This window comes from Netta rufina (genome assembly GCF_964035555.1).
Source record: "Netta rufina genome assembly, chromosome: 4".
NCBI classification, from domain to species: domain Eukaryota; kingdom Metazoa; phylum Chordata; class Aves; order Anseriformes; family Anatidae; genus Netta; species Netta rufina.
This window is the reverse complement of record NC_140127.1, coordinates 34934193-34960035: the sequence shown is the minus strand read 5'-3', so window position 1 is coordinate 34960035 and position 25843 is coordinate 34934193. Positions and strand designations below refer to the sequence as shown.

At 39.8% G+C, this 25843-nt stretch overlaps 1 protein-coding gene across 2 annotated transcripts in view; it reads right to left on the bottom strand.

Moving 5' to 3' along the window:
- SLC10A7 (solute carrier family 10 member 7) overlaps positions 1-25014 on the bottom strand; it is a 139107-nt gene extending 114093 nt beyond the window's left edge. For both annotated transcript variants that reach the window (XM_084286376.1, XM_084286377.1), the window contains exons 1-4: positions 24806-25014; positions 21600-21682; positions 16385-16521; positions 11697-11772 (exon numbers count right to left, since the gene is read on the bottom strand). In XM_084286376.1, the coding sequence (XP_084142502.1) occupies positions 11697-11772; positions 16385-16521; positions 21600-21682; positions 24806-24905 (396 nt within the window). In that variant the 5' untranslated portion in view covers positions 24906-25014. The remainder of the gene's footprint in view (positions 1-11696; positions 11773-16384; positions 16522-21599; positions 21683-24805) is intronic.
- Positions 25015-25843: the final 829 nt, after the last annotated feature.

The following is a 25843-nucleotide window of genomic DNA, read 5'->3' as shown; positions in this document are numbered from 1 at the left end:
CTGTGAACAAGTGAGTGCTGTTATTGGCAGGGATATTTGCCAAACCATTCCCAAGACACAGTAACAGAGTTCAGACTCTGCACTACTGAGCAGATTTCTATTGCTCATTGCTATCACCAAAATGCATGCATGCACACATGTGAAGCCTAGAAACAATGTAAAAGTCTGCTGAATAAACTGACAAATGAATATCTATTTCTGCTGACAGGATGATGGTCTGGGTCACTGAAGACCTTGGTTCTACTCATGCTTTTCTGCCCTGTTTGTTTCATGGCAATATTTGTCTCTTTTTATGTGGACTATCAACAGATCAGGACAGGGATACCGTTATTACTGTATGCAAGTGTGCTTTGATTAATTCCATTGGGATCGGAACATTGTTCAGGTTTACCACATTATATTTCTATTGAAGGAAAGAACTATTGTTATGAACTGTTATATATATATTATATTGTTATTAACTAAGGAAGGTGTTTGCCTTTATCTTGTAACAGAGACCAGGCTAGCTGAAAAGCTAGGAAATTTTCCAGAAGTCTTTGCAACATTATTTTAAAAAATGTGTTGTTTTTTTTTTTTTTTTTTTGTTGTTGTTGTTGTTTGTTTCATTTAAAAAGGTTGAAATAAAGCCACAAAGGATGGCAAATAATTACAATAATTCCCATCTTCAGTATTGGGATTAGAGGTTGTAAACTCCCCGTTGATGATGTGAAAACCTCAGTGAACGTTTCATGCCCTGGTATTATGTCTGAGAAAGAACTTTTCAGACTCCATTATGTCCGCCATGAACTTGATCTTTCACCTCTAGTGAAAATCCTCTTATAACTAGAATTCTAAAGTTAATGATGAGAGATTTCATTTGCTTTCCAAGCACAGATAAAACCTTTTTGAAATACACTCTCACTGCCGTGACCTTGGTCTATGACTTAAGAGTTCACCACATGTAATAATTTACTTCGCCCCATGGGACTCATTGAGATTTCCTTTTAAAAGGTTTTGGATATGCAGTTAGAGCTGAAACACTCTCACAGTATGCATCAAAGCATACATCCTGTATACGCTACAGATGTTTTGCAACAATATCAACAAACTAAATGAACTTAGATGATTATAAAATATAAAAACAAAAAGGTCTAGCTAAGCAAAGCCATCCACATACTAGAAACTGAATGTTTGGGGAATTGTGCTGCAATAATGCACAATATCTGCTAGAACAGGGAGTTTCAAAATTTCATAGGAGTAGTAATATATGTAAATTGGCAAATTAATTCAGGAAATATACCGTTGCTCTGAACTTACCAACTCAAACACAGTAATATTCAGCTCAAGCACATGCTTTTTAGTTTATGAGCCACATAATTATCAGAATTGCTGCATTACAGCAGCAGTCTGTGGCTGCTGACTTTTCTTCGATAAAGCGTGCTATTTTCTTTATTTGCTCATGTATTTCTTATTATACATCCTTTTATTACTAAAAATACATGCATGAAATCAGAACTACTGTATACGTCTCAATATAAGGCAAGTTTTTGCTCTCATGTATCTCTGAGAAAATTCCTTCAGAAATGTTATTTACCTTCAATTCCAGCCCTGGCCTGCAGCCCTAGTTAAGAAGCAGTGTAAAGTGCACTTCCCCGAGCAGTAACATGCTGCCAGGCGTGAGCACAGCTCTGGCCGGCTCCCACGTAGCACCCTCCCTGCAGTGCCTTGCCGAGTGGCTGGCTGCCACCGGCTCCCTGGGGACACGTACATGGGCCTGAGACAGAGCAGCATGTGGAGGCAAACACCACGGGCCTTGAGAGGCTGGCCTGAGGGCAGCAAGGGGCACTGAGGGCACCAGAGAAGCAAATGGTTTGGAAATCCAGCTCATAGGGAGTGTGTGTGGGGGGATAAGACAGGGTACTGAATGCGTTGGCAAAGATTCTATTTAATGGTAAAACTTCCACTCCCTCATCACACACAAATCATCGGGGGGTGTTGTGCTTTCAGGGCACCCCATAGTAAGCTGGACTCACTGATGATCCTTTGCTATTCCCTTGCCTCTCAATTTCTTATCTTCTACCATCTTCTGTACTCACACGGGTAGCCCCTATGAGGAGTTCAAGTCCCTACTACAGCTACTCTGAATGTTGTGGTTCCCCCCCCCCATCCCTGTTAACCTAGAGGTATCAGCAGAACCGGTACATTTTAGACAGAAAAGGCAATACACACAAAGGAACACAGCAAAAACCCTTGCTGAACAGGAGAGCGCCTGGCTATGGGGACCTTAAAACTGAAAAACAGTTCCCAGGAGGCATGTGGCTTTTCTTCAACATCTCCAAAAACAGTTTAACAGCAGCTTGCTATTTTCAGAGTCATAGTAGGGCCAATATTTTCCAGAAATTGGAGCCTGAAGTAACTCTTTTGAATCAGAGAAAAATTGCTGCTCTACTGCTCTCCACAGTTTTGCCAAATGTTCTAACAAATAAAAACAGTCTAACAGAAAAATACAGACTGGAAACGCTTAAAACACCCTATCTTCTCATAAGAGTTCTGCAAGAGAAATAAATTTGGGCTAGTTTATTTTTATATAAATAAATGTAAAAAATTGTTTTCTTCACATAAATGAGGTTTTACAGTATTTAAGACAGTTTTCCTTAAAATGTATTGAATATAATCATTTGACAATTAAAAAAAAAAAAACAAACTTCAGTGTGCCTTCATAATCATAAAGATAGGAAAGAATAAATTGATAAAATCAATTTAATTTATTTGAAAAAGAAGTGAATTTAAAGATAATAGTCATTTTAACTGAAAATCCTTCTTACTGCTGTACAGGAGTGATTTGTACAAGTCAGGAATTAACTTGGATATACAAAAAAGGAGCTGAAGAAAACAAACACTGAATTTGCAAACGCGATCACTTTCTTTCCTATATATTACTGTTAGCCACTATGCGAATGTATTCACACCAGCTAAAAATGTGCTTGAGTAGATACAAAAACCTTCCCAAGTGAAATACTCTTAAGTTTTGATTTTAACAAGCAAATGACAGATTCAAGGAAGGAGAAGCAATGTAATATTATCTTGTTGCAAGTCACTGTTCAGAACTTGCAAATTTCAAGAACCATGATTCTATCCTTGACTAAATCCACTACAGATATTCCTTAAGGGCAGTTTGTTATCGCAATAGACAAGTCTGATTTCAGTTTATCTGCAATGAGCTGCAAACAGTCTTACATAAAAGATATTTCTGAGATTTCAAAATGTTAGCAATGTTCTATATATTGTCACTTCAAATGATCTTTTTTAGAAAGAAATGCTGAATTAATAAGGTATTTGACAACTAATGTCATTGCATATTAGCCTTTGCTAATCTTATAAACACATTCCTTCAGTTAGTCACAAAGCTGAGGCCACCAACCACCATGCTAAGCCATTTGCAGCAGCATCCCTTCATGCAAGAGAGTCCAGGCCCACATGGACAGGCAGGCACATTAACACAAGTCAGAGGAACTGACTTGTTCATTAAGGAAAATAAAACACTTAAACGAAAACAAAGCTGTAAAGTTTGTCTTCTCCTGAATCAGTAATTTAACACCAATCCTAACACATACAACAACTAAGCACTTCACTTACTGTTAAATGAAATATTAAATTAGCGTGTGCTTTGCAAGCCACCAAGTGAGGGACAGCAGAACCAGAACAAAGCATGTTCCAGGGATTCATGGCCAGCAAACCGCCCTGCTTTGCCAAAAGGTAACCATTGAAAATGACCCCTGTACTGTGAATGTTGTCATCCTGCGGGCATTCAATGGAATTATGACTCCACAAGACACTCCATTGCAAACAAATCTCCTGTAGTTTTTTTTGAAGTTGTCACCTTTAGAGTAAGTATTGCCAGTCTCCACCACTCTGCTAAAGGTGGTCTTTTGTTTTAAAGGCTGTGGAAGGGAGAGTAACATAGCTCAGCAGTAAAGATCTGCAATTTCTTTCAAATAGCTATAAAGATTAAAAACCAAGCTGACTTTTAGCAGGGCAGTAGACCCCACTCTCCATAAATACTTTAGTAAGAACATTACTGACTTGTTCAAACAGTGCCTATCGTCTTACATTTGGTTTGTGACCTCAGTGGAACAGATTTTTTTTCAAACACGCATAGGGATAGAAACAGGGCACTCACAGTATCTTGGTGAATAGAATAGTTCAGTTGGAAGGGGCCTTAATCATCATCTAGTCCATCTGCCTGATCTCTTTAGAGCTAAGGTGAGGAAGAGGGAAGAACAGAGATCTATTGGTTTTAAACCCAGTAGTACAGAGGCATAAAATACAATCCCAGAAATGCATAATGATGTGAAAAAATTCCAGGCTTCCAGGAGTGTAGGAGAAGGGCTTTTTCCACTGATCACCTTGTGAGCCACATGAAAAGACCCTGCGTTAGAAGTACTGGCAGCCAGGAATAAAATTGATTATTTTTTCGCAAGTCTATCACAAGGCTAATTCATCCACTGATACCTTACTGTAGCAAAAGAGCTCCTTGTCAAATGTGTCAGCAAAATATTAAACTGTGTACAAACAGATGCAAAGAATTTGAAGGTGACGTGTTCAGGTTTGGGGATCTCAGAAGTCTCACTATTAGGCTGAATTTGCTTCCACTGAATTAAGAGCAGTGCTGAATACCTTTGAAAATCCCGTCTGCTCTGAACTGTTGTAATAGTGGACCTGTATTAGAAAGATTCATGATAAATGAAAGCAGAGCAATGGGTGAGGGAAAAAAAGAAAATAAAATCCACAATCGTTTTAAGGTTACAGAAGACTTGAGATGATGAGGAATTCCAGAAATGTCTAATGGAGCTGTGTGACTGGGACGCATTATAGTGATGAAATTCATATTGTAAGTAATAATTTGGGCTACTCCTATGCATCGATGGATATAAAATGCACTCACTATTCAGGGAAGAAAAAACCCTAAGTGTCAATAAATAGTTCAATAAAAACCATCTGCTCAAAGCACAGTAATGATAAAAGAAAACTCTTAGGATACATAAAAAATTAGACTGTAATACTAGAATATAGTGGGTGAATTTAATAGCACAACAGTTCCCATGTAGATACAAGGCTTATGCTTACAGTTATTTCTTTATATTGCTACATGTGAAGTACAGACATTTTCCCTAAATTTGTCCTTTGACACCTACAGACATTTCCCAAAGACTTCACTGTAGCATTGGCAGAATTAGTTACATTCTCATCTAGAAGTACTTAGTCTACATGGGTAGACAAAATTTATTACTTAGGAAATAATAATAAAAAATTTTCATCATAGAATTTCCCTTTACAGTATTAAATTTTAAAAGATTAAGTCACTTCATTCTATTGTTTTTAAACAAAACCTAAAAATTATCTACTACTCTTTTAAGTGCTATTTAGAGATCAAATTTTAGATAACGTTATTGCAAGTTTTGACTTATATTTAGAGAAGAAAAAACTATATTGTCAAAGACAACTAAAGACCAGGACACGTACAGTTCATTTGAAAATCTTAAAACAATTTTGTTTCATAATGTTCATGTGTTACCTTCCAAGGATAAACATTCTTGGTATGCTGGTGCACTGTATGACTCACAAACCATTAGAGTTTGTTCTTTTTTTTATTCATTTCAGTTGTTTTTTTTAAAGGTTAATGTACATATATACACAGTTCAAAGAACTTTGGATATTTTTAGAGAAATCAATCTTTTCTGGGACTTTGAAGCACTGTTAGGGGTTCACCTTTGTGTTTTTACTTAAAAAAAGAAAAAAACAAAAAAAACAATACTCATAAACAGAGGAATTTTCCAGTGTTTATTTCTCAGTAAGAACTTAAATGTTCTTTATTCTAAAATAGTTAAACTTCTTGCATGTTTTTATTTTTGCCAACAAATAGTTGGCAATTATAACAAAATGTTACTATTCTCCCCCAATTCTTTTCCAGAAAGGCTGGCTGTGGTTCTTTAAAATTTATAGTAAGTTCTATGGTCTATATTTGCTTCATAAAAACAAATATAAAAATCACTCTTAGAACTTCCTTCTTACTTCATATCTCACTTTGGAAATATTTTTATAACTTTCTTCATTATATTCTGTTGTACATTTCAAAATTTTGCCATACATATGTGACACTTAGTTTTACAAAAGCCGTAACATTTGGAAAGATGTTTACATAACATTTGGAAAGATGCTACCCATATGGAATGTGAAAAAAATTAAAACAAAACACCACTTTAAAAGATTTTGTATAAGCTACAGTTTAACCAAGCAAAAAAAAAAAAGTCAATAGCTTTGTTGTGTAGGAGATAACAAAATAGCCAAAGTATTCTTCAATAAAATAAACTGTCTGCCATGATTTATCTGTACAATTGCATCACAGCTCTTGCCTGTTATGTTATACTTTTCAAAAATATGCCATTAAGTTGCCATAAAAGTCATCACAATTTTTTTTTTCCTCCCAATATGATAATAGACTTACAGATTTAATTTTCAACCTCTCTATTCTTCATTACTTTGATTCTTAAAGAGAGCATGACATTAGCTGTCTGAATACTTTGTAGTAATATTCTGGCATTTCTACAGCATTTCTGTCTGAGGATCTGCAAGCTCTGAGTAGGTTTGTCTTTACAGCACCTTGAAATGCTGACATTTATTTGTCACTCATGCAGAAATGGATAGTTAGAAGTAGACTTTTAAAGAAATGGGTTTTATAATTTCATTAAAAAAACTTTTTCTTTTTTTTTTTATTTTAATTTTTTTAAAAGATGCTAAGCAGCTTTTGGTACCATCAAATACTTATGTCATTAAAATTCTGACTCTTCATGGCTTAACAGGAGCTAAAAACACAAGTGAGGCCTAATTTTTTTCATTCCAATTTTTTTTAACTAGCAAAGAGTGTCCACTTCACAAATCATGAGATTTCATAAACATTACTGATGGTAGAAATACTTAAGTAAATGAGAAAAGGTCACAAAATTAAAAATTAGATTTTGATTGTTCATGGTGATACCTCCTTATTTTTGCCAGTGTCCAAAAATTCACAGAATGGTTTGGGTTGGAAGGGACCTTAAAGCCCACCCAGTTCCAATCCCCTGCCATGGGCAAGGACACCTCTCACCACACCAGGTTGCCCAAAGCCCCATCCAGCCTGGCCTTGAGCACCTTCAGGGATGGGGCATCCACAGCTTCTCTGGGCAGCCTGCGCCAGGGCCTCACCACTCTCAGAATAAAGAATTTCATCCTAACATCTAACCTAAACCTACCCTCTTTTAGTTTAAAGCTATTACTCCTTGTCCTATTACCACACTACCTGACAAAGAGTCCCTCCTCCCCAGCATTCCTGTAGGCCCCCTTTAGGTACTGGAAGGCCACTACGAGATCTCCCCAGAGCCTTCTCTTCCCCAGGCTGAACACCCCCATCTCTCCCAGCCTTTTCTCATAGAAGAGATGCTCCAACCTTGTGTCCCTCCTCTGGACCCACTCTAACAGGTCTATGTCCTTCTTATGCTGGGGGACCCACAGCTGAATGCAGTGCTCCAGGTGGGATCTCATGAGAAAGAGAACATTTTTTTTTGTTCAAATAAGCTTGATATGCACAAAATTCTGTACCTGACATAGACTTATTTCATCAATAAAACCTATTTGCAACAAAAGCTAGGAATGGGCCATTTAAGAAAGCTGCAAAGTTAATGGAAATAACCACATATAGGAAGAGATCACATGAGAAATGATGGAAAATTCGGAGCTAGAGGGAGAAATTGATACAAGAAACTAGAATGTAAAGAGTTCAAAGAACAATCCATACATCCAGAGATCAGGGAGGTGAGCCGAAGAAACCCAATAGTAGGTCACTGAGTCAACAGGTAGCCCTACTGGACTCAAATTGGATTTCCACTCATCACAGCAAGAACACTTACTTCCACCCCATGAGAAGAAAGAGTAGCCATTAACAACCTTCCTCTCCTCCAAAAGCCAAGATTTTCAGTAAGCACAGAAGGCTTCCCCCTACCACTTACATTGCTCATTTGCCAACACCTCTCAAGACAGAATAGCAGCTCTCAACTCATCTGGACCACATAGGTAGATATTTGCAGAGACATTTTGATCTCCACTGTCTCTTCTTCCAGCTCCCACAGCTAAATTCCTTGTAATGCTCTATGTCAGGTATTTCCAAGATGTGGCACCTGCATCACTGGTGGTACAGAAGTTATTCTGAGGCACTGGAGACACTGTCTTGAACGGCTGAACACCTCTGCTGCTGCCACTGCTGCTATCACTGGTGATATGTAAGGAAATGAGATTTGAAAAGCCTGTCTTTAGTCTCTTTTAACAACCAGTACTGAGTGTGAACTAGGCATTCCAGTATTTTCTTTGCAGCCACAATCTCCTGTTCTTCCACTTTAATGCCAACATTGAATTTCTCCTCCACTGACAGCAGAAAAAAAAGAGAACACACCTATAAACCTTGCTCCTGTTTTTCAGCCTATTTATCTGTTCTCTTTCCATTTCTCCCTTACACAGCTACAGAGATCTTTTTCCTCCTATATTTCCTACGACCTGTGAAGAAAGCTCTTTCCAGTCCCCCAAGCCACCCCATCACTCACATATCAGAGCTAGCTGAAGATGTTCATTTCCATGCTCAAACACTAAAATGCTTGGAAGCCTCTATCACAGCATGCTTCTCCCCACCTTAATGCCACAGCTACAGCAAGCAGAGGTGCCAATACTGGTAAATTGTATAGTTGCTAATAAACACTGACAGTTAAATAAAAGATTTTTAGTTTACCTGGTTTTACCCAAAACCCCAGAACACTAACTTTTGAAACGGTAAACCGTTTAATGAGAATTCTTACTATAAGCTTTGCTGATCACATATTCCTTAGCCAGCAAAGGCAGAACATTTTATTTGCTGCCCTCTGGCATGTATCAACTAAAAAACCTATCCTTGTAAGATTAACAAAACTCTCAATTTTAGCATCTCACACCCAAATTTTCTAATTGGTATACAACAAAATCCAGTTGATATGAAGCAACTTCTAATGATGTAGACTCTTTCTAAGCACTTGACCAAATATTTAATCACCTTTTCCCAGAATGATGTGTTTTAAATAAGGCTTTTCAGCACCGATCTTCAAACAATCCACAAAGAAGTCACCAGTACCCATTACTGCTAACCCCAGAGACACAATACCCCACTCACTTTCACCGAAAAGGTTAATGACAGAGCTGAAAACAGAAACCATGTCTCAGCCCCACCTGAAAACTTGTCCCACCACACCACAGTGCCTAATATATCCACAGGAATTACCTAAGTCCAAACTGATATTCAACAGTCCCTACTACTTAAATAAAGAAAACCTAAAACCCTCTGTACACAGTCAGCCACCATAACCGCCATATGATGTCTCTCAAGAAATCCAGAGGTCTCCACAGCACTTATTCAGGGTGTGCCTGCACTCTATAGCGGCAGGACACTTCTGAGACTAATTAGCTCTTGTAGCGCTGCCTCACTATATTGCTTCTGAGCAAGCTCATTTATCTTCATATTACATTATGCAGTGTAGATACACCCTCAGACAAATCAATTTCTCCAGGTAAGGGAAGCACACCTGATGAAGCAAAGGCAATTTAAGGGACATTGTTATGAACAACTGCTCTCACAGTACAATTGCTTATATTTCTAGTCAACTGCCACATTTAAATTCTTCTTCATGCATGAGAATTGATTTAAATTAAAATGGGGAAAAAAAGCATTGCTCTGCTCATGTCATAAAGAGAAAGGTATCAGCAAAACCTTAGGTGAAATGTGGCAAGGACAGATAAGAGGCTCTTCTCCCCTAGCACAAAGGATATGATTTGCTGCTCTTCAGAAGAAAAACTAATAATATGAATGACAGAGAAGCATTGTATTTCAAAAATCTGCTTGCACTGGAAACTTGCTCAATTTTAGCAATAAATTTGCCACACACTTTGCCTACAGCAAACACATTTAAAGGATGTTTCTCTTTAGCATACTTTCATAGAATATCCGAAGTTGGAAGGGACCCACAAGAATCAGAGTCCAACTCATGTCCTACCTTCCTAGAACCTGACTGAGAACTCACAGGTCCCAAGACCTAATTCTTGACTCACTCTGCCTCTGCTGTCAACAGTTACCTGTAAAAATCACTAACAAGGTACACATTTTTACGTTCCTCCAACACCAGTTCAGTGCAAAAGAATTAGAGGTTCAAGCTTACTTTGTCCATGACGTATACAATTACGACCTGAGCTTCACATGACAGAATGTCTGTTTTTCAGCTGGTATAAAAAACTGACACATACACTGCACCAAAAGAATATTACCATATAAAAGTAAACTTTAATCATCAAGAAATGAAAGCATCTCTCTCACTCCCGCACACAGATGCTTTATGATACTGTCTTCCACTAACCAATCACACCTTTTTTTTTTTTTTTCCAGAGGATCTTTTCCTTGTTCTAAGGACAGGACAGACACTGCTAACAGAATGATCACTCATTCAGTAGCTCATTTCATCCTCACTGTTCACTATGTGGCACCTCGTTATAATTTACAGAACCTAGATCTAGAATCACAACTAGAAAACTTATTTCTCTTTTGCTCACTATTATGTACCTGAACGATTTCTTTACACTAATTAATCCACTTCACAGAACCTCCATCAGACAATTTTAAGATCCTTGTTCTCAGGTAGCAAAGTGAGACAGTGATGTGCATGAGGATTGCCCATAATTAGAGATGCTTGACTTGAGATGCTTTGGGTCTCTCTTCAGAGGATAGAGCAATTAAACAGCACTTTGTCAGTACAAAGTACAACTTCAATCTATTTCAGTGCTATCATGTGTTTTCAAAGCTGACACTAATCGGTCCCAGGAGTCTGAACTCAGAAAATGAGAAGTACACAACTAATGGCCATATTTTAAAAATGCAATTCACCCAACCTCATGCAGAAGCTCTATCACTGAATTAAGAATTGGCTCTAAGAGTCCAGAACAGCACCACAACAATCCTAGCTTTGAAACCAACCTCTTCTAGTGTTTTTCTCCCTTCCTTACCCAGCATGTTTCATCCAGCTTCTGCAGATACAAGGAAGCAGATCTAAAGGAAAGGACCTTATTAATTATCACGCTTGCTTTCATTTCCTAAACAGCGGATACCTGATATTCCTAAGAATTGCATTTTATAGAGAAAGAAACAGTCTGAAATGACACTAGCACTTGTCACTTCAAGACAGAAACATAATGTGACCAAACTGAGTTTCCACAGACAACCTCAATTCCAGCATTTCCTTTCTGTTGAGAACTTTGTATTACATCACTGACAAAGAACCCCGAGCTCCCAGAAATTTCATTTCATGCAGTCTCAAAAAATGCTATAGGATTCAAATTCATTTTTGTGTCTCCGTCATCTCACTTGCTACATTTGCAGCTTCTAGCTTGGGGAACTCCTGCTACCAGGTCCCTTAATAATAGACACTCTTCAGACAAGCACTGCGAGGACATTTCTTCCCCCAGAAAGCTAGTGGTCTACAAGATAACCAGTACACAGCATACAAACATTATACAGTTAGGAATTACAAAGCAATTACAAGCAGAAAGATGCTTATACCATTTTTTTCCACACTTATATTAAAAAAAAAAAATTAATTCCAGAACAAATGAAAACTCACCTCATTTCCACCAACAGCTTTGGTTAAAATTACTGCAGAAGACACAGGAGGTGGCATGCAGCCTACGGTCTGCAAGCTGAAAACAACAAAAAGAAACATTATGTTCCTCACAGGTGGAAATACTATGCAAGATAAAAATCTTAAAATACCACATAACTGAGCAAACACAATCATTTTATCCCCTGTGCAACACAATCAGTTTGCGTTGCAGTTACAGCCCTGTACCAGCTGGCATGATTTCTATGCTTTCTCTCACCAACACCACACTGAGGAGTCTTATCACCATTTACTAAAAAATGCTTCATCTCTCTCTGACTTAATTTCCCTATACACATCACTATATTTACCATTCACAAATATATCTACACATATATCTCAAAGATAGCTGCATCATATGTCCTAACGTAGTTAAGTTTGTAGTGTGCTGAGAGACAGGTATCAATTTGGAAAAAAAAAAGAATAAAAGGATGCAGATGTTTATGTTAAAAAGAAAAAAAAAAAAAAAAAAAAAAGCTTAGTGATAAAAACATTGACTGCTAAGAAGTGTAAGGACAAGAAGAGCCATGCCTACTATTTTAGGTTTCCACTACTTTATTTTTCATCAGCCATTACTACAAAAATATATATATCACAATTAAGCTTTTTTATTTTCTGAAAGAGGCCATCAAATGTTACATTTTTATATATGTTTTCGCTTCATGGTAAAATCATTGACTTCCACTAATAGAAATGTCAATAACTTTATCCAAGATTTTAGAAGTCTAAAATATACCATCTGTCATTTCTTCCACTGTTTGTGCTGCAAAATTACCAACGTATATAGTAAATGTCATTGCAAAGTGAGAAATTCGTGAGCTTTCTTTTGTTTTAAATACAGTCCACAAAAAAGTGGTTATTACAAAACTGATTTGTTTTATACATGTATTGAGAAAAAAACAAGAACATACCACAAAAGGTTATGATTAACTTAAGTAAAATAATCCTTCTGGGGGAGGAGGGAAGTACCACCTGTGCTGAGTTAGAAGGAACAGGAAGGCAGGAAAATAAATGATCTGTGAATTCCCCAAAACATGGAATCTACTTATGTTTTTAAAGCATTGGAGTTTGAGACAGTATTCTAGTTCAGAACACAATACTAGTGGTGACCTACTTTGTACTTGTAACTATGTTAGTCCATCCCCAGGAAATGCAGTGTCAAAAATCTATAGCATACAGAAGTACTAAATCCAAACAACAGGAAGCATATCACAGTGCAATTGATATACTGCAAAAATACAACCAGCTTAAGTAGAAGAAAAGGGTAAATGACAACAAAAGTATTCAGTCAGCTACAGACACTGTGGAAAAGGAAAAAGGCAACCAATGTAAGCATTATATAAATTCAATCTCACAAACTGCCAAGCACCAACCACCTTGGAAGTACATAGGACCTCCAGCTTACAGCGAAGTCTATAGAAGCAGGGAGTTGTCAGCGCTTGGCAGGATGAACTCACATTTAAAAAAAAAAAAAAAAAAGAAACACAGGAAAAAGAAATGGTCTGGAAAGTTTAGTGTGTCCCTCCAAATACATACAAAAATATACAGCAGATGAACAAATGGTGACTCTGATATTCATCCCCTATATCAGCTGCAATACTATCATCCCTCTTCCTGTGTGGTCTCTTGGCAGTCAGCTCCTTGAACTTCTCACCTGCACTAATAAGGGTGGATTAAAGTTCAAGGTTATCCAGAAAGGTATGAAATGTGTGCAAGTATATTCACGTCAGTTGGAAGGGATTTTCCACACTGTAAGAGGAGAAAGGTTTAATAACACAACCTTCTCAAATTTGTAATAATGTATTTGGAATTAAAAAATAAAAAGCATTATCAAACTACGGGACAAAATATCCGTTATAGGGAAATAGCAATCTAAAAAAATCCTGGTCCACTAAAAGGAAATACTTTTAATCATGTGTATCTAAACATTCATGTAAATAGCCTGAGCACCTTCTTTCTTACTTTATATTAGCTATATGCAACACTAGCAATATACAAACTAGTTCTTCTAACAGATTATTACAGACAAACAAAAAATTGAAATATTTCTCTCATTCAGGCAGTGTTATAAGCACTAATATCAGGGGTCTAAACCCTTAATGAAGTGCAATAAATAATACCTGTTCTACTGATATACTGCAGACAGCTGAGTACTAAGCTCCAAATTCACTTATTTCAGATATTAACTACCAGAGCTGTATCTTGTACTAGGTTTTGCATCTCATGCCTTACCAACGGTGCTGGAAATGCTATATGCTAGGAGTAGAAGAGGTGAGCCTGCGTAAACACTAATAAGCTGCATCATGTTCTTTTTCAAAGAGATCCTGTCATTGCAAAATCTAGTCAGTTAACAAAAAAACGAACTTCAAAGATGCTTGGTAATGTCAGTTCCTCCTCTATTTTATATATTTCAAAATAACTGCAAAACAAACCTCCTAATATCACCCCAGACACAGAGAAAAACAAAACAAAACTGTAGAAACAGAGATGAAAAACCGGTAACATCTGAATTTGCCTCTCAAATAGCACAGCAAAACAGACTGTTAGGAAGGATGAGAGAATCTACCACTCATTCTGAAGCAATGCAGGGAATTACCTGTGGGCTTGACTGTGCCCTTTAAGCATAACCTTGTCTAGAGAGTAGAGCAGAACTACAGTCCCCAGCTGTGCCACCCTGCCAATAAAGGAGGGTGTTGCTGAACACCCTCGGGAGCATATGCCTGTTTTCCCAGGCCTTTGTGAGGGTGATCAGCCAGCTCCCACTAAAACAGTGATAAACATACATGATAAGGAAGTAACTTTGCCAAACCCCATTTTTGTTTGGGTATTTCAGTATTTTTAGAGAATAAGAACTGCAGCTGTGGGGCATTAGGATGAATTCTGGATATATAGAGCAGGCAAGGTACAGGCAGTTCCTCACTTCCACTCTTCACTCCACTTTCATGTACTCATATGTATATGTGTGAGTACCTGCTTTAAAATGAGTTATCCTAGAATTTTAGCTAATTAGAACAGAGCTCAATAGCTTCTCCACCACACAGCACATAAGGTACAGTTGCAGTGGATGTGTTCAATGCTACAAAATGGCAAGTGGTCTAAGCAGTGTCCCAAAAAGCAGTATTTATCAAGAAAGCTGTTTTTCAAAATAACCTTTCATTAAACTTCTCAATCTGACCATTCTTTAGAAGAAATCTCAACACAACAGATTTACTGTACTATAAGATAAGATGTAGCCAAAGCACAAATAGTACTCAAGGACCAGGTGCTTGCAAGGCAGCTTGAAACAAGTGTACTAGCTCGCTGCTAACACAAAACGTGGTAACATGAAAAATTAGGCTAGTTTATACTTCACGTGTAGCCAAGAGTCTTCTTCTCCCTTAATATAGCCATATTACTATATTACTTCATATTTAACGATACATATATATTGTAATTTTACACGGAGTTTCATTTGTGCATATAAAAGCTAACTTCCCTTAAATACTAAGCACAAAGGCAGCTTAAAAGGCATCAGGAAAGATGGGATGAGAACTGCTACAAAGAAGAAAAAGCACAAAACCTTCTCGTACTTTGCACTTCAGAAACCGGGGCTGCCACTATGGAAAATCCTTTCTCTATTCTAGCTGAGGAAAAACTTTGCAATGATTTAACCTTTACTATCAAACCCAAATTAATATTTTCTGCAACCTTGTCATTACTTTGATTTACTAAGCAAAACAGTAACTTTAAAGGAGTGGTTATTTGTTTGTTTGTTTTTTTCTCTCTCTCTCTCTCGCAGATTTCACCTTCTCAGTATCATTTGTACCACTTCAAGCTTGGTGTGAAGCCTGGAGAAACCTCTCCAAAACAGAAGTCTCTTTTAGGCTCAGGCCCTGTAAAAATGTAAACATGAGGAGCTTTATCATTAAACTTTTAAAGACAGGGAACTCTCCCCAAGCACTAGGAAACAAGAGGAATTTTTGAAGTAGTTTTCTAAAATAATCGATTTTGTATTCACGCATTCCAGTGTAGCTGCATGGTCCTAGGTATTTACCTTTGATTCTCAAAAAACATTTTATTCTTTGGATTTTTCATAACATCTTGCACCAGTGAACCATCAATACAACTTTGGAAGCACACACTCGCAGACTACACCACAGATTTAAATCATGTTTGCATGGCAGCATAGCTCCTGCTCATCTCAAATTTATTCCATCTTTTTTTCTTTCCCCCATTATTTAGCTAGGAGCAAATACTGAGCCCCAATCCATACACACCAAGAGATGCTCAGTACAGACTGTTTAGAAACAAAACAGAATACCAGTATGTGGCATGTTTAGTATTTATTCACAGACTTATAGTTTCCTTCAGAATGTTTTCTTCTTCCCCTCAGTCCTCCTTGAGACCCAGCAGAGCACTTGAGGTGCTTTTCAAAGAAGGTAACCTGTTGCAAGCTCTCTCCATATGAAACTAATTGACTAGATTTTCTAGAAATGACACCAGGTTCCTGAAAAGGTAATTCTGTGCATACTGTTTTCAACAACAAAGCACTGTAGCACAACAGCAAACAGCAAATTCTGCTCATAATCTCTCTTCAAACATCTGCTGCAGGACAAGCAGCCCTTTAAGAGGACAGCTACAAATATTGTTCAGTCCATTATGCTTACACATACCCTTTTAAAAGCCACTCATTTATAGGTGTGATTGATAACAGCTGAAGGAAGAGCCATATTGCTGTTGGGAAGAACGCAAGTGTAAAAATCTGGACAAAAAGGTGTAGTTTCACGTGCATCAAAGCACTTGTCAGCTCCTGCAAAAGAAAAAGAAGAGAGGAAGTTGCAGTCATAACAGCTGAAGTAAGACCATATTCGTGCTTTTAAAACTAGGATTATCTTTATAATAGAATGACAGCGCATGTCAAAAAGGCACCTTTAGGGATCATCTGATCTCCTCTTTAATAACAAGTACAGCCAGACAACATAAAAGCCAGACAACATCTCTCTGCTCCTGGGTGTTTTTCCAAAAGAATTGTCCACCACTTCAATAATACCACAGCTCTTCTAACAACAGCTTTTCAGCAGGCAGCCTCAGCACTGTGCTTCAAAACCTGTGTTAACCGTGCTGACAGCCTGTTTACTTTATTGACTGCTGGTATCAAGAGGAAGGGAAACTTGTAGTTCTGGGTGATTTCAAGCTTCCCTAGTCTGAAGAGAACCACAGAGAATGTGATTCTCCTTTACACCAGGAAGGAAAAAGGGATCCTGACATTACAATTAAAATCTAACAATTATAAAAAGCAAAAAATCCAGTGGCAGATTTTGATTGTACATTTTACCAACTGATAGGAAATTCATACAAAAATATTAGGCTCATGAAGAAGAACTAAGAAAGAATACCAAGGCTATGAAAACTTATCAACAGTTAAGCCACAAAATGCAGAGAAAAAAGGTGCAAAACACCTTAGAAACAGATTACAAGACTGAGGAAATAAATAAAACGTTGTTGTTACACAGTGTCTTTCCTCAAAAGCAGTAAGAACTCTCCAGAGAGGAGATCAAGTATCCTTACACAATATGCTCTTCAGTTAGCTGTGTCTCTCTCTGTTTCTGTTTTCCAGGCACTACAAGAATCTTCTGTAGAGTTTTCAAGTATCAGAGAAAAGCCTTGTACATTTCAGCTCCCATATATCAAGAAAAGGTCCTTCTCTTGTTTCTCAAAATAACTTGCACCCTCCAGTAAACAATGCAACATAAAAAGATCTGGTGACATTTTTATTCAAAATCTGCTAGGATTCTCTATGTATCTTAGGTCTGATACCACAAATGTACTAAATGTACACATATATATATCGTAGAGTAATACAGCAGCAGATCTTCACATGCTACCTCCCAGCTACAAGACAGCTGAACTGTTATTCAGCAGTTTTATTTTTAAAACAATCAAATGCTGCATTTTTGATCCTCCAAAAGCACATTGATGTAAGCACACATCTGGAAGTATTAGCAATTCAGCACAATGTCCTCCTTTATTTCTTCGAATAAAATTATCTTCCAAATTTGGGTTTGGGAAACAAAAAAAAAACTTCCACGAAAATCTACACATCTCTTCGTACCCCATTCTCACAAAGTTACATACAGCATGGACTTGAAATGTACATCTTGAACCAGTTTTAACAAGAAAGAATCACTCCTCTTGGTTCTTAGTTAACTGAATGAAACAACTACTTCATTTTCTAAATAAAGAAGGCTTTTGCACATACCACTATAACTCTGCATGAAAAAATAGGCCTTCTTCATACATGAGCTGTCATAGTACTGGCTGAGTTACAGAAAGCTTCATTGTAGCACTATTTCATCCTTTCTCAAACAGAAAGCAAAAATAAAGTGTCTAGTAGTAGAAACACTGTACGGGGGAAGAAAAGATACTTTGAAATACCTACATAAAAATGTATCACTTACATTTAAAAATGCAATTGAGAAAAAAAAAAAAAAACTAATCAGGTGACTTATTTCAGCAAAGCTGCTTTATTTTTCCTTTCCTGCCATGCCACCTCCGGCCCCAGATCTCCTAGTGGACCAAGCTCTGATGGCAATCCCAGTCTAGGCAATGTCACACACACAGAGGTGCAGACACTGGAGCCAACAGCATTGTACAAGATACTCTTTCTTTCAGTATTGCACCGTTGTTGCCTGCTTTCCCTTTTAATCTACTGTTTTTACAACAATTGGAAAATGCCTTAAAAACAGATGTTTTCAAGAAGCGCGCTACTTCCAAAAGCAAAATCCAAGCCAAAACTTTGGGAAAGGCTGGTAACAGGTTCCAGTGAGCAAGGAAGGCAATTACAACACAGCCAACCTAGCACACGAAGGAATGCTGTACTAGCAGAACAGGTATTTGCAGACCTAAATTACCAGTCCTTAGAATGTCTCTGGTGATCATGTTTTAAAAAGGTATTCCTTAGATTGTATCAGCATAGAACAAACACTGGAAAAAAAAAAACAGCCTTCATCCTCTTAAACAATCTACAAGGACTTATCCCAAAATGCCTCCATCACAGTGGCACTCAAAAAAGGAAAAATCTCAGAAATGGCTTTGAGAGCTGCCAGTTACAACTCAGGTTCTGCACACCAGGCAGAACAGGATACCTCGTCTTTCCCACTAATTTAGACCCTTTAGAGAGTGTCTCCATGCTTCCCCTCTGGTCAATGCCTGGTGCCACCTAATCACACTAAAATGGTTATAGGTGAGCTTTTCTGGGCAAGAACTTAAACAAAGCAAACGCTGTTTTCAGTGGCCTTCCAAATTCCTCATTGAAATGGATAACTCAAGTATGCAATTTATGTCTGGGGCCCTACAAGGAAAAAGCAAACTATCCAGGCACTGGAAGAGCTTTATGGTAAGGTGCAATCAAAGGTTCTTGTCATTCCTGGATACAGCCTATTTCTGCAAAGGAAAGAGGACCTTAAAGAGGATCTCTTTAGATTTGAAACTGTAACAAGGCTGTGTGCAGACAGACTCCCCCTGAATGCTGGCAATTATTCTGTGTACTGCTTTCTGAAGGCACGGTGAGGAATTTATTTACACATGCACTTTCACAGCAGATAAAAACATAAGTGTAACCTAAAAAAGAGCATCAGCTAGTACTCATTTTTATCAGATTTATCAGGAGGCCTCAGCTAAAGCTTACACAACTTTTTATCGTTTCATAAAGCATAGCAAACTCTAGTTCACTCCAATCAAAGTACTGTCCATGGTAGAACACACAGAGGGTGAAGAACTAATCAAGACAAAAGCAGAAACATTCCATTGCAAAGACGGATTAACTGATTAATAGCAACTTTAGGTTGTGCCATAAAAAAATTAAAACATGCCCCCAAAGTATTTTAATAATATAATGACCTGGCCTCCTAACATTTGAAAATTGATTTCAACACCCATTTTAGAAAGTAATAGCACAAGGTACAATGAGTGAAATGTTTTTCTTCCTCTTTATCTTCTACCCCTGTGGCAGAAATTCAAAAAGGCTTAGCTTCTTGATGGAATACAGATCTGGACATGCAGCACCACCCCTAACCGGTACTTCCAAAACAAATGGAGATACGCTACCTAGACAGAAACACCAGCTTCTGTAAAGGCTTCACTGATACTTCTGTATCTTAGAACTGCAGAATGAAAGAAAGCTATCAAAGTTCAAAGTGGGTCACGATGTATCACCAAGGGATGTGTCAGTTGTATCACCTTAACTGGAGAAAGTTAGAGGTGCAGTAGCATTCAGAATCTAACCAAGACTTTGACTGTGCTACTGATTCCTCCCTCCCTCACAGCTGCTTTCCAAATATAATGCTTCAAGGATTCAAGCTACTGAAAGAGAAATAAGTTTTACGTGTTTTTCTCTGCATACAAAGATTCTTAACCCTGAAAGCAGAAAACACCACTGAAGTTTTGTGGTTTTGGGTCCTCCTCTCTGTGGGAGAAAGTGCCTCTCTACAGCCTGTTTACATTAGGATGTATTTCTGTTCCAGGCAAATAGATGATATGGTTCTTTCTGCTTCCATATAAGACCACAAAGCTTAAAAAAAGCTGCTACAGAATTGACTACAGTTATTTGCTTCACTTCTACTGCATCCAGGCAGAACTATCCAGGCGCCAGTGCCAGCAGTGCCCACAGACACAGGGAGAGGGCTGCCATCAATTCACACACTGCCGCCATTATTAATATTATCATTGTGACCATGATACAGGTACAGAAACGTTTGTTTAACACACGCTATTCATCCAGATCCCACTTTGCCCAGAAGCTCATGCAATGCTGGACAGTGTCATGCTGCTTCCTTTAGTATCATGCAACATATGGACAGCATCACCCATGAGCACAGCCAACAGAGTAAAAGGAACCAAGAAACCAGAACAGCAGTGACATGCACTGTTTCCCTTCAGCTCTGGTTACTCCTCCTTTTTTTGGCACACAGCCATCATTTCCCTTTCTCCCTCCCTACTTGACAAACTAGGAGGTTTTCCCCTCATCTCCTTTTATTCACAGATTGCTCCTCTTTGAAAAATAAGCAACATCAAATTTGGAACAAGTCTCAGTGTCTGTGACATGCAGCAGCGCACAGGCACTTCAAGTCTACCTGCCCACAAACAAATGCCATAGGAAAGGATCACCAAGACCTCATACAAGTATATACTGGTCTCACATCTGCAGAGGAGAACCTCAGTGTTGACACAGGCTGTTGTCCTATTCCTATACAATGTGGTAACTTCCAGCCATTGATCTTGGCGTCGTGACTAGCCTCTCCAGTCTTACTTAGAGAACCAGCAGATGAGATGAAGGAGAGGAGCACAGAGAACTCACCTCTTCTCTTCATGTCCTACAGAGGCATGGAGACTCCCCAGAGCCCCTCTCTGACCAGGTCCCTGCAGATCTCTACCCTAGGATTCACAGTTTTCTGCCTGGTAGCTAAACAGGGCAGTGGGGAAATGCAGGTGCGCAATGGTAGTAGGAGCCAGGTACCAGTGTGCTCCCGGGTCTCACCCTGATATGTGTTGGGATGCACCCCAGGTGTAGATCCAGTCTTTTGCACTCAACATTGTGCTCAACACTTAGTCAAAGCCCTACAGAATCAAGCAAAGTCTCTATGGATGGGTGAAATTCATTCACACTCTCCTTCTCAACACACTCACTAGCTTGATTCTTGATTTCAAGAATCTCTTGAAATCAAGGAGGGGTTATTATATAAATGTCTCATTTTGATCTTCTCTTGTCGGCCGTTATCTGAGCATCAACAACAGCATAGTAATTAAGTATTTCATTTATGTTCAAACCTGATCAAAAGCAACAAAACTTTTAAAGCAAAACAAGGATGAAGCAATGAGAAATTACAGTACCTCAGTTTTTAATGAGAGTCCACTGTTAAAGAATATAGCTGAAACAGCAATGTAAGTTATGGTAATTTCTGGTTTCAAGGGTCCTAAAAAATACAGAGAACAGAGTGAACTGTAGTCAAAGAGACAATTATATGCATATATTACATCAAAGTGAGAATCTGTAGACAAATATCTGCAGAAAACCAAATCATTCAAGTCTCCTTAATAAAAAGAGTGGGGTTTTAACCATTACGTTACAGAAAGTATGCTGCTCATTTCTAAATGAAAACAAATCAGTGAGTGACCAGTGAGGTATGGCGTCAGAAAGATTGGGCTCCCATGATTACAGGCCACCAATGGGTAAATTCTGCAAGAGTGAAAAAGGGGGAGTTTTCAGAGCTTGGCTCTGTCATCAGAGTACCCCCACAGCAACAAAAATTGAAACCACACACTGAAATGGAAGTGTGAGCTGCTCCCTCCATGAGGGTATCTACATCAATCCCATATCTACCTCTGATATCCCCCCTACAACACAATGCCTGTCTGGCTGCCTGCAGAAAGGAAACCTAGTTGTTCCTTGCAATGAGCTCCTTGAAGCAATGCAGTTCTGTGTTATTCCCCCACAACAGGGCTGTGGCGATAACACATTTCAGATACTGCTGCAGTGAGAGCAGCCAGGGCAGATGCCTGTACCTCCACGGGTTCCACAATATTAAAAGCTTATATTGGTATATATAGTCATATATTTATTTTAATCTCCTGAAAAAAAAAGAAGTAGTTTTTGTACTCCTATAAAAGTGATGAATTATCTTAATACCCTTTGACTTTGAAAGCCACAAAATGCAAGAAGTATACATGCATATTTTTACAGGCATTCAACCAGGTATTTCAACAAAAAGAAAATATTAACAGCCTACTTAGGGTCAAACTAATATCCTAACTCTGCAAGCGACAATAAATTGTCATGAGCAAAACTGCAGCAGCAAACAGGCAAGCCTTTACTCCACAGACCAGAAGAGAAGATCCTTTCTGCTCTCTCGAATGAATGACACATTGATGTGAGCAACATCAATGATCCTTAAATTAGAGGGATTTGATCGTACACTGAGTCTACTCAGGCTTGCACCTCAAGTTGTTTAAACCAAAAATCCTACTCTGAAATAACTTTGTTGATGAGGCACTAGAAATGTGTGTGTGTTAAGTACAAAACAAAAAAAAAAAAAGGCAAAACAAACTGCCTATATGAAGCACAATGTAAAAATAAGCCAGGAAATGCAAAAGTTAAAGTTACAGCAAAGCATGTGGCTAGTTGCAAAATCAATTGCAAAAAAAAGAAAAAAAAAGTTAACTGAAAAGCCAGAAGGAAAAAAAAACACACATTAGAATCCTATAAACAGTTATACAGAAAAATATATAAGTTCTACATATACAGACAACTATGTAACTTTTCTAATCTTGTAGAAGATTAGAGCACGTACATATGGGCACACAGGCAGTTGGTTAGGTGGTCTGGCTAAAATAAAGGTTCTTCTAGGACACAATTTTTCTGTCACAGGTTTTTCACTGGACTGCCTGAACCCTGTCACACTGGAGAAAACTCTACCACTAGAGCACTCGCACGTTCATGCAGCCCAGGGAATTTCAATCAGGACAGATCCCCTTCATCTCATGTGCCAAAGACTGATCAGGAAAGCTCTTTTCATGAAAAACCAAAATAGGCACATTCACTGGCTAGGGAAACATGCCAAAAAGGGCTTGGTTTGCGCCCTGAAGGTGAGCCCAGCACAAATCTTTATTTGTGGCACAGCATTCCACTGGTATGGATGCTGGGCCCTCTGTGTCATTCAGCAGGGCTCTGCAGATTGCAGTGCATGGTTTTGTCCCCTGGAGGATGACAAACTTGGAGCTTTTTTCATATGCTGACTTTTTCCACCCCACTGCCTTTCACACACACATACCCTTTTTTTTTTTCCTCCTCTGGTTTTAAAATGAGCACTGAGGTTCCATGATTTCAGAAAAGAGATACTGTTATTGGGAACATGTCTGACAATTTCTATCAATGTTTACAAGCTTTTTCAAGCTAGCTGTCCCAGGAACAACCCCATGTCTATATACCACATGTGCTATCTCTTTACAGTAGAATTATTAAATTGAAGTCCTCCACAATAACATGCAGGAAATAAATTGCGGAAAAATAATCTCATATTCTAATTTACAGGGTGTCCCACATCGCTGCTAACAATCAGTGTGACAATCAAACAGACAGGGACAAACAACTTAATACTATAAATTCAAATTTGTCTTTAAGATCTGCTAAAGACACAGCGTGGATCCTGCAAGAAGCTCCACGTGAGCCCTATTCACCTATGCAAAACAGCACACGGATGTTAGGAAGGATCCTTGCAGAGCAGGAATTTGCCTGCCCTGAACTCCGTGAAGTACCGGAGCCTTGGCTGCCACAGCAAGTGTTTAGAGCCATTTTTAAAACTTTTTTTTTTTTTTCCAGAACCTGAGGAAAAAAAAAAAAAAAAAGAAAAAAAGTTAGCTCCTCAGTGAGGAGCTGTCTATCCTCAAACTTCAGCTGTTAAGAAAAAAAAAAAAAAAAAAAAAATCTCCACGTATAAAAGCACAGCTAGATTCTTCCTCCAGTCCTGTAACGTAGAGTTGCTAAACAAATTCTGCTGAAGTGTTCTGCCTTCCTTTTCTTAAGTCTTTGGAAAGCAATCAGAAAAAAAAAAAAAAAAAAAAAAAGTATAAAATGTAACCTGTTTTTGAAGACTGTGAGCATCTGGAACTGAAGTTACAACGTAAACTAAGCGGCTGATACTGCCGCTGTGTGTACCTAAACACACGCTGTTTATCTTAAAGTAACGCTGGCAGTTTCCTCAGCTCCGGCTGCAACAAGCACAAAAGGCTTCGTTTCACCACAGACGACAAGCCTTCCTTCTGGCTCCCTCACCGCGGGCACTCCGCACCGTTTCGCACCGAAGCGCCTTCCGCGAGGGGGTAAAAGGGGGCGGAAAACCCATCCTCAGAGCACGAGCGTGTGAGCCCAAGCTGAAAACCCCCCGGCTCGGAGGCAGCCGAGGTTTCCATGAGCTCCGCGCTGCGGGAGGCAGGCCCGGCACACGCCGAGTTCCTCAAGTTCCCCCTCAGCCCCCGCGAGCCCGGCCGGGGCAACGGCCGCCGCGCGCCGGTTAACGGCCGCCGGTAACGGCCGCACTCACCCCCTTTGACGCCGACGGCGGGCTCCAGCCTGGCCGCGGCGATGACGAGCACTATGCCCGCGATGAACCAGTCCTTCCGCAGCCGCTCCAGCAGCCCCATGGCGCCGCTGCCGCCGCCGCCCGGCTGGGCAGGGCAGGGCAGGGCAGAGCCGAGCCGTGCCGGGCAGGGCCGGGCCGTGCCGTGCCGGGCGGGGCGGGACGCAGGCTGCCTGCCCGCCCGCCCGCCGCCGCCACGAGCGGCCGGATCGGCTGACGGCGAGAAGTCGCTCCCACCGCCGCCATGCCTACCGCGCGGCTCCTAATACCGCCGCGCCGCCACGCAGAAGGCGGCGGCCGACACCGGCAGCGGCCGCCGCGGGGTGCGGGAGGCAGCGCCCGCAGGGGCTCGGAGCGCCGGGAGCGGAGCCGCCCGTGAGGCGCGGGGCCGGGCGGCGGCGGGCGGGAGCGGGCGGGTGCGCGCCGCTTCGGCACATTACGACGGGCGCGTGACGCCCGGCGCCTGACGCGCGGGAGGGCGGGCGGTTGCGGCCGTTGGGCGCCGTGTGGCAGCGGCGTCCCGTCAGGAGCCCAACGCCCCCTCAGCACCCCCAGGCGCCTCAGCCCTGCCTGGGGTATCCCGCTGCGCTCCGTCGCCTGGCTTCCGAAGTTGGGAAATTCCTCTCGCGGCACTCAGCGTGTTCGACGCTGGAATAAACCCACCTCCATTAAATCACGCTGTCGTGTAATTCCAGTGCTCGACCCACGCTTTCGATTTTCCCATTCCTCTCTTGTCCCAGCTTCCCTGACGGATTCACGAGCCTGCTCTCTGCCTGGCCGTGACCCCCTCGCTCTAAATCACCGTAACAAGGAAATGATAAAGTATAAAACATTCAATCATCACAGCTGCTCGCATGGCCACAGGCAGCTTGTTCCAGGGCATTTTAAACACGCAACACTTCTGCTGTGCAATTTCTACACATTCAGGTAACTTCATACTTCAGTGTCTACAGCTGTGTTCAGGTTTCAAGGACTAGCCACGCCACATGCTTTCTGCTACTA